The sequence below is a fragment of the Canis aureus genome, chromosome 16 (genome assembly GCF_053574225.1).
Source record: "Canis aureus isolate CA01 chromosome 16, VMU_Caureus_v.1.0, whole genome shotgun sequence".
Taxonomy (NCBI): domain Eukaryota; kingdom Metazoa; phylum Chordata; class Mammalia; order Carnivora; family Canidae; genus Canis; species Canis aureus.
This window is the reverse complement of record NC_135626.1, coordinates 59,406,650-59,420,003: the sequence shown is the minus strand read 5'-3', so window position 1 is coordinate 59,420,003 and position 13,354 is coordinate 59,406,650. Positions and strand designations below refer to the sequence as shown.

The following is a 13,354-nucleotide window of genomic DNA, read 5'->3' as shown; positions in this document are numbered from 1 at the left end:
GGGAGGAGAGCAGGAAGTCAAGGTGCTCCCACCGGCGGGGCGCCAGACAATTCTCTGGACAACATCATGGTTCTTTTGAACAGCCCTTTGTACAGAGGAGGAAACCAAGGCCCAGCAAGGCTGAGTTACTTGCTCAGCGCCACATGGCTACTATGTGGAAAAATCAGCTATCAGTTCACCTGCAAGGGGTCTGTGCCTAGGGGTGGGCATGAGGGCAGGACTTCAGGACCAAGGCCTTGATCTAGGGAGTGACATCATGGGGGTGGACCCCTCAGTATGGTTTTATTGTGTTTTTTTTTTTTTTCAACATTTTATTTATTCATGAGACACAGAGAGAGAGAGGCAGAGACACAGGCAGAGGGAGAAGCAGGCTCCATGCAGGGAGCCCGATGAGGGACCCGATCCTGGGACCCCGGGTCACACCCTGAGCTGAATGAAGGCAGATGCTCAACGTGCTGAGCCACCCAGGCGTCCCCCTCAGTACGGTTTTGCACCCGCACTCCCACCCCCGGCTACTGGCGAAGGCTGAAAGAGCTGTAGCAGGAGGCTTCTCCCTGTCAGCACGAATCCTAACCCCGTAGGATCTGTTACCAGGGTACAGACCTTGGATTGTGGGTGCAAGGCAGGGGGACCTCGGGGACAGATGCCCGCAGCCTTTCTCAGCTGAGTACCCTGTCTCCCTGCTGCTGGTGCAAGTGATGGCGGGCTCTTTGATCCTCCCTACTGGTTGCTTATTTTTAATTCCTTTCCTGTTTTATATTTGGTGCGTGCATTTGGTGGTCAAGCCAGAGGCGCCTGACCCGATGGCCTTGTGAGGCACGGCCTGAGTGGGAGTGGGAGACCCAGGGCCGCGTCAGGGTGGGTGGGAAGACGGCCACCCAGAGATTTGGGAGAGGCTCTGCACGGAGGCGTCTTTGCCCTTCACCCTGTAGCAGCGGGTTACTCCTGGCAAGGCCTGGCAGCTCCCATGGCTCCCCACGGCTCCCCACGGCTCCCCACGGCATGATCAGCAAGAGGAGGGTGAGGTTCTTGGCCCCACCCTGTAGGCTGCGGCTGCCAGGCAGGGGCAAGAAGGAAGGGGGCCTTCTGCATTATCAGGAGCTCTCAGGGCCAGCGGGACTTTGGGTCAGATGGGTGCCACCATCCCTCCCAGCTGGGCAGACATTCCACGAAGCATCACGGGACTTTGTCCCTTGTCACCCCTGACAAATGTGGCGTGGTCACATGGTTGCCGCGGCTCTCAGGACCACAGGGCCATGCAGACCATGCAGGCCGGGCCCCGTCCCCTCCAGGTCTGCCGTCTGGGCCAGGCCTTTCCTTGCCTGAGCCAGTTCCCTCACCCGGGAATCACAGGCCTGGGTGGGCCTTATCTCACTGGGCCGCTGGTCAAGGTCAACGTACATAACCAGCGTCCGCTGGAGGAGCTGCTTTCACTATTGGTCATCATTAACTATTAGCACTGCTGTTTCAGCCAGCTCCGCGAGAGTCCGCTGGAAGCCAGGGCACAGTCCTCGGGCCTGAGGGCCACCCCGCGTGGCGCTGGCTGGAGAGGCCCTGCCCTGTCTCCCAGCAAACGTGCCCGAGTGGCCCGAGCCGGCCTGAGACACAAAGTTGGCCAAGAGCCGACAGGACAGAAATGGGAAGAGGGGAAGCAATGTCCCGGGATCCGCTGGCACCTCCTGAGGCCACCACTGCTCTTGTCACACAGGAAAAGAGCCAACAGGTGCCCCCCACACCACGGGCTCCTAGGTGCCCTGCCCCAGTGGGCCCAGACCCATCACGTTGCCTCTCTGGGGACACCACGGCCCTGAGAACCTGCCCGGGGTTAGGAAGTAGCACACCTCAGAGCCCTGCCAGCCCTGCCTCTTACTGCACGGAGGGGAAACTGGCCAGGAAAAGACAAAATGACATCAGTGACGTCCCCGAGGTTGCTTTTGGGCTGGGAATGGGGCAAGGGACTCAGACCCTGGCTCTCTGCGCCAGACCTTGCTCCTTCCTGCAGCGTTTGCAAAACAGTGAAGCACACCCAGAGCTCGAGACGCGTGGCCCTGTGATTTCTGCACACCTACTAAGCACCAGGCATCCCACCAGTCGTTTCTTACTTGAGAAGTAAAAGAAGGCCAAGCCAGGCCTCTGGTCAGCCCACTCCCCACCCCCGGGGAGCCACTCGGAGAGGCTCTGGTATCCATGGTATCCAAAGTTCTCCTGCCCAAGCACCCCTTATCTTGCACCCACAGACGGACCACCAGCCCCTCCTGCCCAAGCACCAGTGGCCTCCGGGAGCCCCCTGGCAGCCTGCCTCTGTCCCCCAAAAAGGCAGCCGGTCACAGGATGCTCTGTTCCCTCTACCACCTGGGGTCAGGGCCCCGCGGCCACTTCCCCTTGGGCCCAGCTCCAGCATCCATCCCATCAGGCCAGGCCCCCAAGAGGCCCCCGAAGGCCCCAGCCCCTCCCCTCAGCCCCTGAGGCAGTCACCCACTTGGCCCTCATTCCCTGGCCCCTTGAACAAGCTCTCCCGGACGCCCGCCCGGGGAAGGAGGTTTAATTTCATGTTCCTCCCATGATTTATGAGGATTGCATTCAATTAACAGAGTATCGATTCCGCGCAGCTGGCCGGCACGCTGGCTGGGAGTTGTTATTTTATTATCAAACCAGCCGCTTTCCTTTTAAAACACGGGGAGACTCTGCACACGGGGGCCCACACGCACACTGACCGAGACGCACAGACATGTATGGCCAGAGACACGAGCGTCACGGACCGGGAGCTGCTCTGTGACTGTCCGTCTGTCCCCCCGTCTCTCACACACCGCATGGGATGTAAGGAACCCCTGCCCAGGGTTCAGTCTCCTCCTTGGCTTCTCTGGCCCCAGTCACCCCCATCCAGAGCCCCGGATGCTGTGGGGGGGTCCGGACGACACTGAGGACCTGCCAACCCCTCCTCAAGCAAGAGCAGAGAGCATTTGTCTCTCTTGCATCAAGAAATATATGTGCATTTATGGTAGATAGACAGACAGACAGACGGATGGATAATCTCCCCACCATTGACAGGAGCGCAGTCAGCGTCGAGCGGTGTGTGGTTTCCACACTGGGCGAAGGGATCGGTGCCCCATTCACACAGCAAGGCCAGGGTGTGGAAGCTGGACTGGGGGACACAGGAGCCCGAGTCCAGCTCCCACTCCTACACCCCAGGACCTGGCTTTTACCCGGAGGATTTTTTTTAAAAAATCCCCTATGTATCTTTTATTTAAGACCCATTGAGATCCTACTGTAGAGGTGTACCTTGCCCATCTTACCCACAGCAAACGAGGTTGAGAACCTTTGTCTTTGTTAGGATGCTTAACCCGTTCACACTTATCCTCACGTTTGCTAGGTTCCTGCCCTGACCTTGTCACCCAGCTACCTGCGTCCCTTCCCACCCAGTCCGGCCTCCCTCCAGCCTTGGGGCCAGACAAGCGCCCGGATCTCATCCACCGGGAGGCTGTCCTGTCAGGGCCATAGGTGGGGTAAGCCTTTTATTTATTTATTCTTTACAGATTTTATTTATTTATTCGAGAGAGAGTGAGAGAGAGATCACAGAGGGAGATGAAGAGGGAGGGGGGAAGCCGACTTGCCGCTAAGCGAGCAGAGAGCCCGACACAGGCCTTGATCCCAAGCCCCCCCACCCCCGCAGAGATCATGACCTGAGCCGAAAGCGGACGTTGAATTGAGCCCCCAGGTGCCCTAAGGCAACCCTTTGAAAGAAGCCCCCAAAGTTGTCTTCCCAGATTTTGGGTCCCCTCACCTGACCCCCACACGCACGCAGACCCCCGAGGCTCCTCGCTCAGGCTGTAGGTGGCCGAGAATGTCTAGAAGCATTTTTGAGGTTTTTTTTTTTTTAAAAAAAACTGAAAAACCCTTCATCTCTTTACCCACAAACAAGAATCTTGATCTGCTGTTTATTGTTACTTTATTTTTATTGATTTCTGCACACTGGTAATCCAACTCTGTTCATTATTATATAACCTCCTCTTCACATTGTCACTTATCACTAAAATCCCCACATGTCCCTGTCAACCTCCTGTTTGATGGCAGCATAAGCCGCACCCAGCAGAGGCACCACGGTCTGCGTGCTGTGCCCTCGCCGGTGGACATTTAAATTGTTGCTCAAACTTTGTAGGTTTTGGCAAGATTTTATTTTAAGTCATCTCTACACCCAACACAGGGCTCGAACTCACAATCCCGAGATCAACATTTGCACACTCCACCGACTGAGCCAGCCAGGCACCACATTGCTCAAACTTTTTGACATTATAAAAAAGGTATTGGGACGCCTGGGTGGCTCAGTGGTTGCACATCTGCCTGTGGCTCAGGGCATGATCCCGGGGTCCTGGGATCGAGTCCTGCATTGGGCTCCCTGCAGGGAGCCTGCTTCTCCCTCTGCCTGTGTCTCTGCCTTTTCCTCTGTGTCTCTCATGAATAAATAAATAAAATCTTTTGAAAATTGAAATAAAAAAATAAAAATACAAAAGGAGTCAATGACCAAGATGTTCAGAAACATGTTCCTAAGTGAAGATTCTTCTCCTGAGCAGATTCCCAGCATGAAACGACCAGGTCGTTACAGGCCACAAGGCGGTGACCGGGCATTCCCAGGCGGGCCGACTCCTCAGGGTCCAGAATGGGAACTCGTCCAGGGTGGGGGTGGCCAGGACACACCTGGCTTCTGTCTCCCTGTCCTGTCGCACACAGTCCACACGCCCAAGTCCCCAGATTCACACGTAACAGAGCACCAAGGGCGCCCACAGCACCCCGCCTCTCCTTCCTTCCTCCAGCAAGTACTTATTGAACCCTGGGATCCAGAAATGAGACAGACAAAATCTCTGCCCTCACGGAGCATACGTTCCAGCTTGGGAGACAGACAGTGAACAAGCAAATCATGAAAATACACAGGGTGAGGTGGAATCTGGGAGGCTGGGTACAATTTGAAATAGGTCCCCAGGGAAGGACTCATTGGTGACATTTGAGTAAAAACTGGAGGAAGAGGAGGGAGAAAATGAATTCTTTCACCTGGCTAGATCTGAGGAAAGAGCATTCCAGGCAGAGGGCATGGCCTGTGCAAAGGCCCTGTGGCCAGAGGGAGACAGACCACTGTGCGACAGGAATAGAGAGGAGGCTGGTGGGCTGAAGCCCAGGGAGCAAGTGGGAAGATAGCAGGGCTGGGCACATGGGGGTCACAGGCCACTGGTGAGTGACTGGGAGCTTGGGGGAGGTGGGGAACAGAGGCGGCTCTTGACCAAATTAGTATTTTAAAATAATCTCTCTTTAAAATAAACAGTCGGAGGAGGGCAAGGGCGGTGGGCAAAGGGGAGAGCTGGGATTCTGGGCACACTCGGAGGGTGGGGACAGATTGCCGATGGGCTGGATACAAGTGAGAGACAGAAGGGTCAAGGCTGAGTCCCAGGCCCGAGTCTGCCCCTCACTGCAGGGCTCACCTGCAGTGGGCTCCTGGCGCTTCCAACCCAGCCCTGCGGTCCTGACTCCAGCTGCGCGCACGGCCGGGGGCCAGTTGCTCCCCCACCCCCAGCAGGGCCACTCTGAGAACAGGGCTCCAATTTTGGTTCCCCTGTGCCTGCTCCACCCATTCTAGAAACCCCGGCCCGGACGCCACACACGGTACAGGTCCAGCAGATACGGCCTCGTATTTGACTCGAATGAAAACAGCCCGGAATGTTGGTCGTCTTTGCTGTGGCAGAGAAGCCTTCTGGGAAATTCAGAGATCATTACTGTTTGGCTTTAGGATACATAATATGATGCCATTTGCAGCAAATCTGCAAATAACCCCTAATTAGGTTTTCCTAGGCTAAAAAAGCAAATTTGCTTTCCCTGAGGACACGGGTGGGAGGCAACAGTCCAGAAGCTTCCAGCAGGGCAGGAGTACAGTGGGGGGCTATTCAGGCCACAGATCATTTCGAAGTGAGATGAACAGAGTTTGCTGGAGACACAGCAGCATGCAGGTCCGCAGGACTCCCACCTGTCTGGCCCAGGTGGGTCGGTTTAGGGGGTTAAGGTGGGGCAGGGGCTGCAGTGTTTGTGCAGAGGGGAGACATGAGCAAGCAGCCCGCCCCCCCACACCCCCGCATGTCCTGGACACACCCACCATTTCTGTCCCCTGAAACCAGAAGCAACAATGTCCCTGAAATTTATGGCTCTGCCTATGGGGTTTGATGGGCTCTGCTGGTCTTGATGGATTGTTGCTATTTCCCGGGATGGAGCTAGGAGGTGGCACGGACTACTCCCTCCTAGGAGGAGAGGAAGGGCAGGGCAGGGGAGGGAGGGAGAAGCCAGGACTGGAGGAAACCAGAGAGACGTTGAAGGAGCTGACAGTGGCTCCCCCACCCCGTCCTGCCCCCAAAAGGCAGGCGACCTGACCCTCTGCCCTGCCACCCACAGCAGGCTGCTCAGCGGAGGGAGGGCCAGGCTGGTCCTCTGCCCTCACCCTGATGCACAGCCCCGTGGACAGAGGCTGGGTCAGCAGTCCAGAGGGGAGGCAGCACAGCTGGCGGCAGACAGGAACGGGGAAAGGATGACATGGGAGTGGGGCTGGATTAGAGAAGATGCACTCCACGCACACACAGCAGAAAAGGATCTTGTGCCCCAGCGGGAACTCACCTTAACCTCCCTCTCCCCATTTTTGCCACCAGCTCCCCTGCTTCCCTTTTCCACACAGCAGTTGGAACTCTTTAAAAAAAAAAAAAAAAAAGCCAGATCCTATCCCCCCTGGGGTTGTGAGCTCTCGGACAAACTCCCACACGTCTCAGAAGAATGTCCCAAATACCACAAAGCTCCATGCCACCTGCCCTGTTGGCCTCTCCTGTCCCTCAGCATGCTTTGCCATGTCAGCTTTCTTACCGGTTCTTTTCTTCCAACATACCAAGCTTATTCTTACCCCAGGGCCTTTGTACTTGTTGCCCTCTCTACTTCAAATTCTCTACTCCCAGCTCCTTCCCATTATTCAGAATTAAGCTTAACTATCACCAACTCAGTAGAGACTTCCTAGACCACCCTGAGTAAATAGATCCTTCCTCGGCACCCACCCCTAACCCTTCAGAGCATGCATCAGTATCCGACATAGTCTCACTTATTTCTGTTTCTTGGTTGCTACCCGTCTCCTCCCATAGGAGTGAGGACAAGGGCTCAACACTGAGGCCCCAGCACCAGCAGCAGGGCCAGGCGCTCAGTAGGACCAAAACATGTTTCGTGAGTGGATCCGTTTCGTTTGCTCTGTCAGATACTGATCCCAGGTTGGCGAGAGGGCATCCAACTGGGCACCCAGCACATGGCCACGCAGCCCACTCAGGAGCCAAGCACTGTGGCAGGCTCCTTGCACTACCATCACGTGTAATCCCAGACTCCAGGACTGTCATTTAAATGCCTACGTTTTCCAAACCAAAAAAAAAAAAAAAAAAAAAAATCAAGACAGAGATCTGATGAAGGATAGATACTCTTCCCCTGAGCTGTGAGTTACTTGATATGAAAAGTCTTGCAAAGGAATAAAAACTAACCCGCACACAGCCCCATGTTTAATGAATGGCTACCAAGTGCGCAGTGGTGAGAAACGTGGGCTCTGAGGGGCGCCTGGGGGGCTCAGTCAGTGAAGCATCTGCCTTCAGCTCAGGTCCTGATCCTGGGATCCTGGGATCGGGCCCTGCATCGGGCTCCCTGCTCAACGGGGAGTCTGCTTCTCCCTCTCTCTCTCATGTGCTCTCTCTCAAATAAATAAGTAAAAAATCTTAAAAAGAAGAGAAGAAGAAGAAAAAGAAGAAGGAGAAAGAAGAAAGAGAAAGAAAGAAAGAAAGAAAGAAAGAAAGAAAGAAAGAAGGAAGGAAGGAAGGAAGGAAGGAAGGAAGGAAGGAAGGAAGGAAGGAAGGAAGAAAAAGCATGGGCTCCGGCATTCGCTGGTCAAGGCCCAGAGCCAGGCCAGCTCCCAAACAGCTGCGTACCTCAGGGTGACTTCCTGATTTTCTCTGTGCCTCGGTGTCCTCCTCAATGTGACGGAGATTGAAGCACCCATAAAGTGGGGCTGACACCACCACTGAGGGGACGCGGTAAGGACGATGCCGGGCACCCGGTGAGCTGTCCATAAATGCTACTGAATATGCAGTAGGCACGCCGACACCAGATGACCCGACTGGGCATCCAGGACATTCGATCAGCAAGACCAGTGTGAGGTGGGCGCCGTGGCCAGCAGCCCAGCCTAGGCGGGCTACGGGGCAAAGGACCCCACAGCGGTCCAAAGGAGGGGTCCGTCACACACACCCCTTCCTGCAGCCGCCGGGGGCCCCCCCATAACCAGGACTGACCGCCAGCACTCTAACTTTGACTCTGCCAAACTCCAAACAGGAAATCCCTGGAGCCTTGGCTTTTACATTTCACGTATTGGCTGAGCTACCGCTTTCCTACAAATTGTCTAGAAGTGTGGATCGCAACTATAGTTTTCAGCAGCAGGACGCTTTCAGCAAATCACACTGGCCAAGATATATAGCTTTTCCGAAGTTGTGTCAAGTGTGGGTTTCAAACTTAGTTTTTAGCAGTTAGAAGAGCATCGAGCAAATCCACCTCACAAAGAACCTCAGTGTTGAAAAGAGATCAGGGGGCGCTCGTCTGCCTGGGACAGGTGGGCAGCAAGCACCTCCCTCCACAGTCTGAGGGCCAACACCCCCCATCCGGATGGGCCTGATTTCACACTCCCTCCGCCTCTGGGTTCCAGATCACTTACGCACCTAACACACACGATTCGGTTTCACAGCGTGGGCTCCGGGGGGCCGCTCCTAAGCTACCTGGAAGGAGGCCTCTGGACATTCCAGGCTCCGTAGGGGAATATTTAGAATGAATAAACCAAGGCAAAAATGGTCCAGGCCCGTCGGCAGAGGACAGGTAACCACCACTGGGGTCATCCCATCCACATGCACATCCACATGTGACAATCCACGTGGACAAAGCTCAAAGGTGCCAGGTTGAGTGAGAGAAGCAGGTGGAGGAAATGCCCCGCGGGATGCCACTCGTGTGCGGCCGGCAAACGCCACACGCCGCGTATTGACAGCGTGTGCGTATAAAAATACGTCTACGCAAACGGTTACCGTGGACTGGAAGCACTGATACCTAACTCAGGAAGGCACTTGTCTCCATGGGGAGGCAGGTAAAGGGCCCTCCAGCTTTCATCTGTGATTTTTATTAAAAAGGAAAAAGGACGTCAGGCCATCGATATGACAAAACGTTAGCAGCTGTAAAATCCGGGAGTGGAAATGAGCTCTGGGTTGTATTACTGTGTGGCTTCTGCATGCTTCTAAGTTTCGTCCGGGTTAGCAGAGAAGGGGGCTGACCAAGAGTGCCCCCGCCAGCTCCGGGAGTGCACATTGAGGCTGCGCCCCAGTGCCCGGCACGCAGCCTGGTCCGCGCCGCCACCCCCCCGCCCCCGCGGACCCCTTACCTGTCCACAGCAAGGTGCCCGTTGCCAGCAGCCCGGTGCAGCTCACTGCTGTTCTCCAGTCTGGCCAGCGTGTCCATTCGCTTCACCATCAGCTCCAGCAGGTCGCTCATCTTGCGGAGGACGCCGCGGGACTCGGGCCCACCCAACACTGCAGACAGAGCGCGGGCGCTGTCAGGCTCAGCCGCAGCCTGCAGGCCACCTGAAGCCACCTGGTGGCTCAGACTCCAGCCCCACGCGCACTTTCCCAGGCAAAGGAGTTGGGCAGGAGAGTGAGCCCACCCCACCCCTCACCCCTGTAGGACAGGAAATCCCCTCACTTCGTTGTGTGGGGGTACAGAGCCCTGGGCCGACTCTGCTCCCTACCAGCTGGGGGACACGGAAATCATCCTAATGCCTCTGGGCCTCTGTTTGGTTACCTGCAAAATGGAGCTTTAGACCTAATCCCAAGTCTGTGAAAAAACAGGAGAAGGCCAGGGGTGGGGGTGCGGAACCCCAGGGCCCCCAGCACCGAGTTCCAGACAGATCTTGTAGATCAGGCCTCTCGAAAGTGCAGTCAACCAGCCACTCCATGCCTGAATCTCCTGGCCAGGCTGTTAAAATCCAGATTCTCAGGCCCTAGTCTCGATCGGCTGATTCACACCTCTAGGACCGCCCAGGAACCTGCACTCTGCTTGCCCCCCACGTGGTGTGCATGTACAGGAGACATTGTGAGCCCGTGTTCAAGGGGCTCGGGGCCCGAGCAGACCCCTGCCCCACTCCACAATCCCAGAACCCGCCATAGGAGACCATCGTGAATTTGTCCCGACTCTCAGCTGGCTTTCAGGTTCCCGAGGATCCACTCCTGGGCTGAGGGGCAAGGGAGACGTTGTGAAGAATAAAATTAAATGAAAACAAGGCACTTCAACCAAGATCCCATTAACCAGCTGGGCTTCCCCAAGATTTCCCTTCTAGTGATTCCCGCTTTTTGGGGCCACACATGCTGGAGGGGAGAGTGGTTCCTGCCTTTCTTTTCAATCAAGTCACGTGAAGGTTTTAACAGCCCCTCCAGAGGTCTACAGATACTCAGGTTCCAGGCTCTGCAATCCCCAACTTGGCTCCCCAAAACCCCCAAGGGCTGGCTCTGAACCTCTCACAGCAAATGAGCCAAGTCACGGAGACCTGAACGCTTCCAGGGGCTTCCAGGGCGCAGGAGGGCCCTGGGTTGGGTTTCCCAGAAGCAAACCTCAAGACAAGGGTTGGAGGGCAAGTCGTTTATTTGGGAGCTATAGGAAATCTTGGTCAGGGAGTGGGAGGTGGCCCAGAGAGGGTAAGACACCACACTGGGGAAACCAGCAGGTGCAAGTCTGCACATGAGCATGGAAATCCCGAAGGCCAAGGGCTGGGGCACCAGCAGCATGTGCTTCTCAGGAAAGAAAGGGCCAGGGCCCAGGGAGCTCAGAGAGGCTCTCACCTGCCTCTGCCACCCCCATCCATGTGGCCATGTGGCCAAGGGACAGTCATGGCAACACTATCAGCTTCGGTGTCCCCAACTCAACAGTACCGGGTCCCATCTGCCATCCATGGTCACAGAGCCAGGAGGGGGCGGAACAGAGCATGGCAGGGAACCAGGGGCAGAGGTGGGGAGAAGAGAAGAGGCTGGAGGAGGGGCTGCTCCAACCTTAGGACAGAGCTAAAGAGGGGGGCCAAGGCGCACACGCATGCTCACACACACGGAGTCGCCTGAGAATGAGAAGGCTCGGGGTGGGGTGTTGGTGAAAAATGCACATCTAGAGGAAGGAAAGAAAGAAAAACTGCCTTTACCCCATCTCCACACCAGTTGCGAAGTAACGAGCAGCCTTCCCACTTCGCCTTCCCAGAAAACTGGGTGGGTTTTTAACAAACCAGTTGGGATTGGGAAATTTCACCACTGTGTCAAGCGAAGCAGGTTTCTCCCCCCCGCTCTGCTCCACCCCACTCACTCAGTACTCCATGGGTTAGTCAATCAATCCAAGAAGATATAAATAGCTCCCGCTCTCTTTTCAACTCCACAGAGCTGGGGTGATGGTGGGTCTTTTAAATCATTCTCATCCCTGAGACCCCCCACCCTCCTACCCAAGCCCATCATCCATCCAAATGTAATACCTGACTTTCAACTGGTGCTTGGAGCACAGAGTAGAACAAGGGGAAGGTTCCCATCATCTCAGCTAGAAAAATAGGGGAACATCAGATGATCTGACCGGGCTACTGCTTGCTACCTACTCCTGGAGTTGTGCAGTGCACAGCCTGCCCGACCTCCCTGGGCAGCCCTGATGAGCCAATGCTCACAGCTCAGGCTGGGGTGGCCCCTTCCCCCAAAAGCATGGGATAAAACCAAGGAGAGAGACCACAGCTGGGGACACCCTAAGTCAGAGCCTGTTAACCAAGGCCCTCCAACCATGACCTGGCCAGGGCACCCAGGGCCACCTGGACCACAGAGCCCGGGCAGCAGCTCCCTTGTGCAGATGCGGCGCCCCAGCGACACTGAGCCCACATCACGCCTCCTGGAGCAGTGCTCTGCTCCCCGGAATGCCTCAGGCCTGGCACCCTGCCCTGTCACACTGCTGCCCCTGTGTCTGAGCTCATCTCAAACTTCCTTTGCTCCTCCTCGCTGCCTGAGCCCCTCCTGGAAAAACTGCACCATCTGGCCAAGAGCTGCAGGACCCCAGGAGCCAAGCAGAGCTGGGGCAGCCCCGTGGCTTGGGACAGGCTGGGTGGGGGTAACAAAGCCCACCCTCCACCTGCTCCATCACCAGCCACATGGGCATGGGATGGGTGGGCATGTCGGTGTCCTTCTCTGGGCCTTAATTTCTCCTCCTGTAAAATGAGGGTGTCAGACTTACTGCACCCTGAGGTTCTGTGGGCTGGGACTCCTGGCTTGGTGCTTGCAACCTGCTTCTCGAGATTAGGGTACCAGGAGAGGCAAGAACTGTTGCTCTAGAAGCTGCCACAATCCCCTTAGGGAGAGAGCTCAGTTCTGTTTTCCTACACCCTGGGTGGGCCAGAGCAGAGGAGTGAGGTGCCCAGAGCAGTGAGACAAAGAGAAAGCTAAATGACTCTGCATATTCAAGTAGGAAGGAGACTGGAGATTCCTCGTTAGGTCTGGGAGAAGAGGAGACAGAAGGAGGCCCAGGGGCTCAGAGGCGGGGGCAGCAGGGCAGCCAGAGGGGTGATGTGGGGTGAGGGGGGGAGCTCCAGCTGCTGGGAGGCCAGAAGGAACTGTCATCCGCTTGCTGTGCCCAAGCAACGGTCCCAGCCCCCACGCCGTCACCCTACTCTGGGCAGGGGCTCAGGGGAGCGGGTGCCCTTCCCACTAGGTCAGTGCCGCACGCAGGAGCGGGATAATTCACAGAAGCAGATCAGACCAAGAGGGGGCCGGGGAGACCTAAGCCCCTCCCCCAGAGAGTCCTTGGAGATGGGGGGCTCTGGATGGCGCCTCATAGGAAGGATTAGCCAATTCCTTAATGTCAACGGAAAGAGTGACCCCAGAAGACCGCAGGGCTTAGGGATGTGGCTAAGGAGACACATGGCCCCTCCTAGATGGGTCCCTAAGGACGCATCCATCACACTGGACCCAGACCCGGGGCTCCAGGCGGGCCCTGCTGCCTGAAGGTGGCACACACTGGAAGCTCCCCACCACTTGGGGTGGGGGGTGGGGGGGCGGCTCCCTGGCTGCCCCCACCCACCCGGGGACTGGCAGCCTAGCAAGCTCCTGCCAGCTTGCCCTGAGTCACCTCACTGCTCCGCTCCGGGTGTGGGCTCAATTGAAATGTATTTAATGTGAAGGCCCAGCGACATCCGTCTCCAGCCTCACACGCGGTCCCCCATATTTCCATATAAATAAGGAACGTGGGGATGCGGGATGCGAGAGATACA

The 13,354-nt window shown here is 56.4% G+C and overlaps 1 protein-coding gene across 2 annotated transcripts in view; it reads right to left on the bottom strand.

The window, feature by feature from the left end:
• Positions 1-13,354, bottom strand: part of MGAT5B (alpha-1,6-mannosylglycoprotein 6-beta-N-acetylglucosaminyltransferase B) — a 70,624-nt gene that overhangs the window by 48,672 nt on the left and 8,598 nt on the right. For both annotated transcript variants that reach the window (XM_077854376.1, XM_077854377.1), the window contains exon 3: positions 9,464-9,611. In XM_077854376.1, coding sequence (XP_077710502.1) covers positions 9,464-9,611 — 148 coding nt within the window. The remainder of the gene's footprint in view (positions 1-9,463; positions 9,612-13,354) is intronic.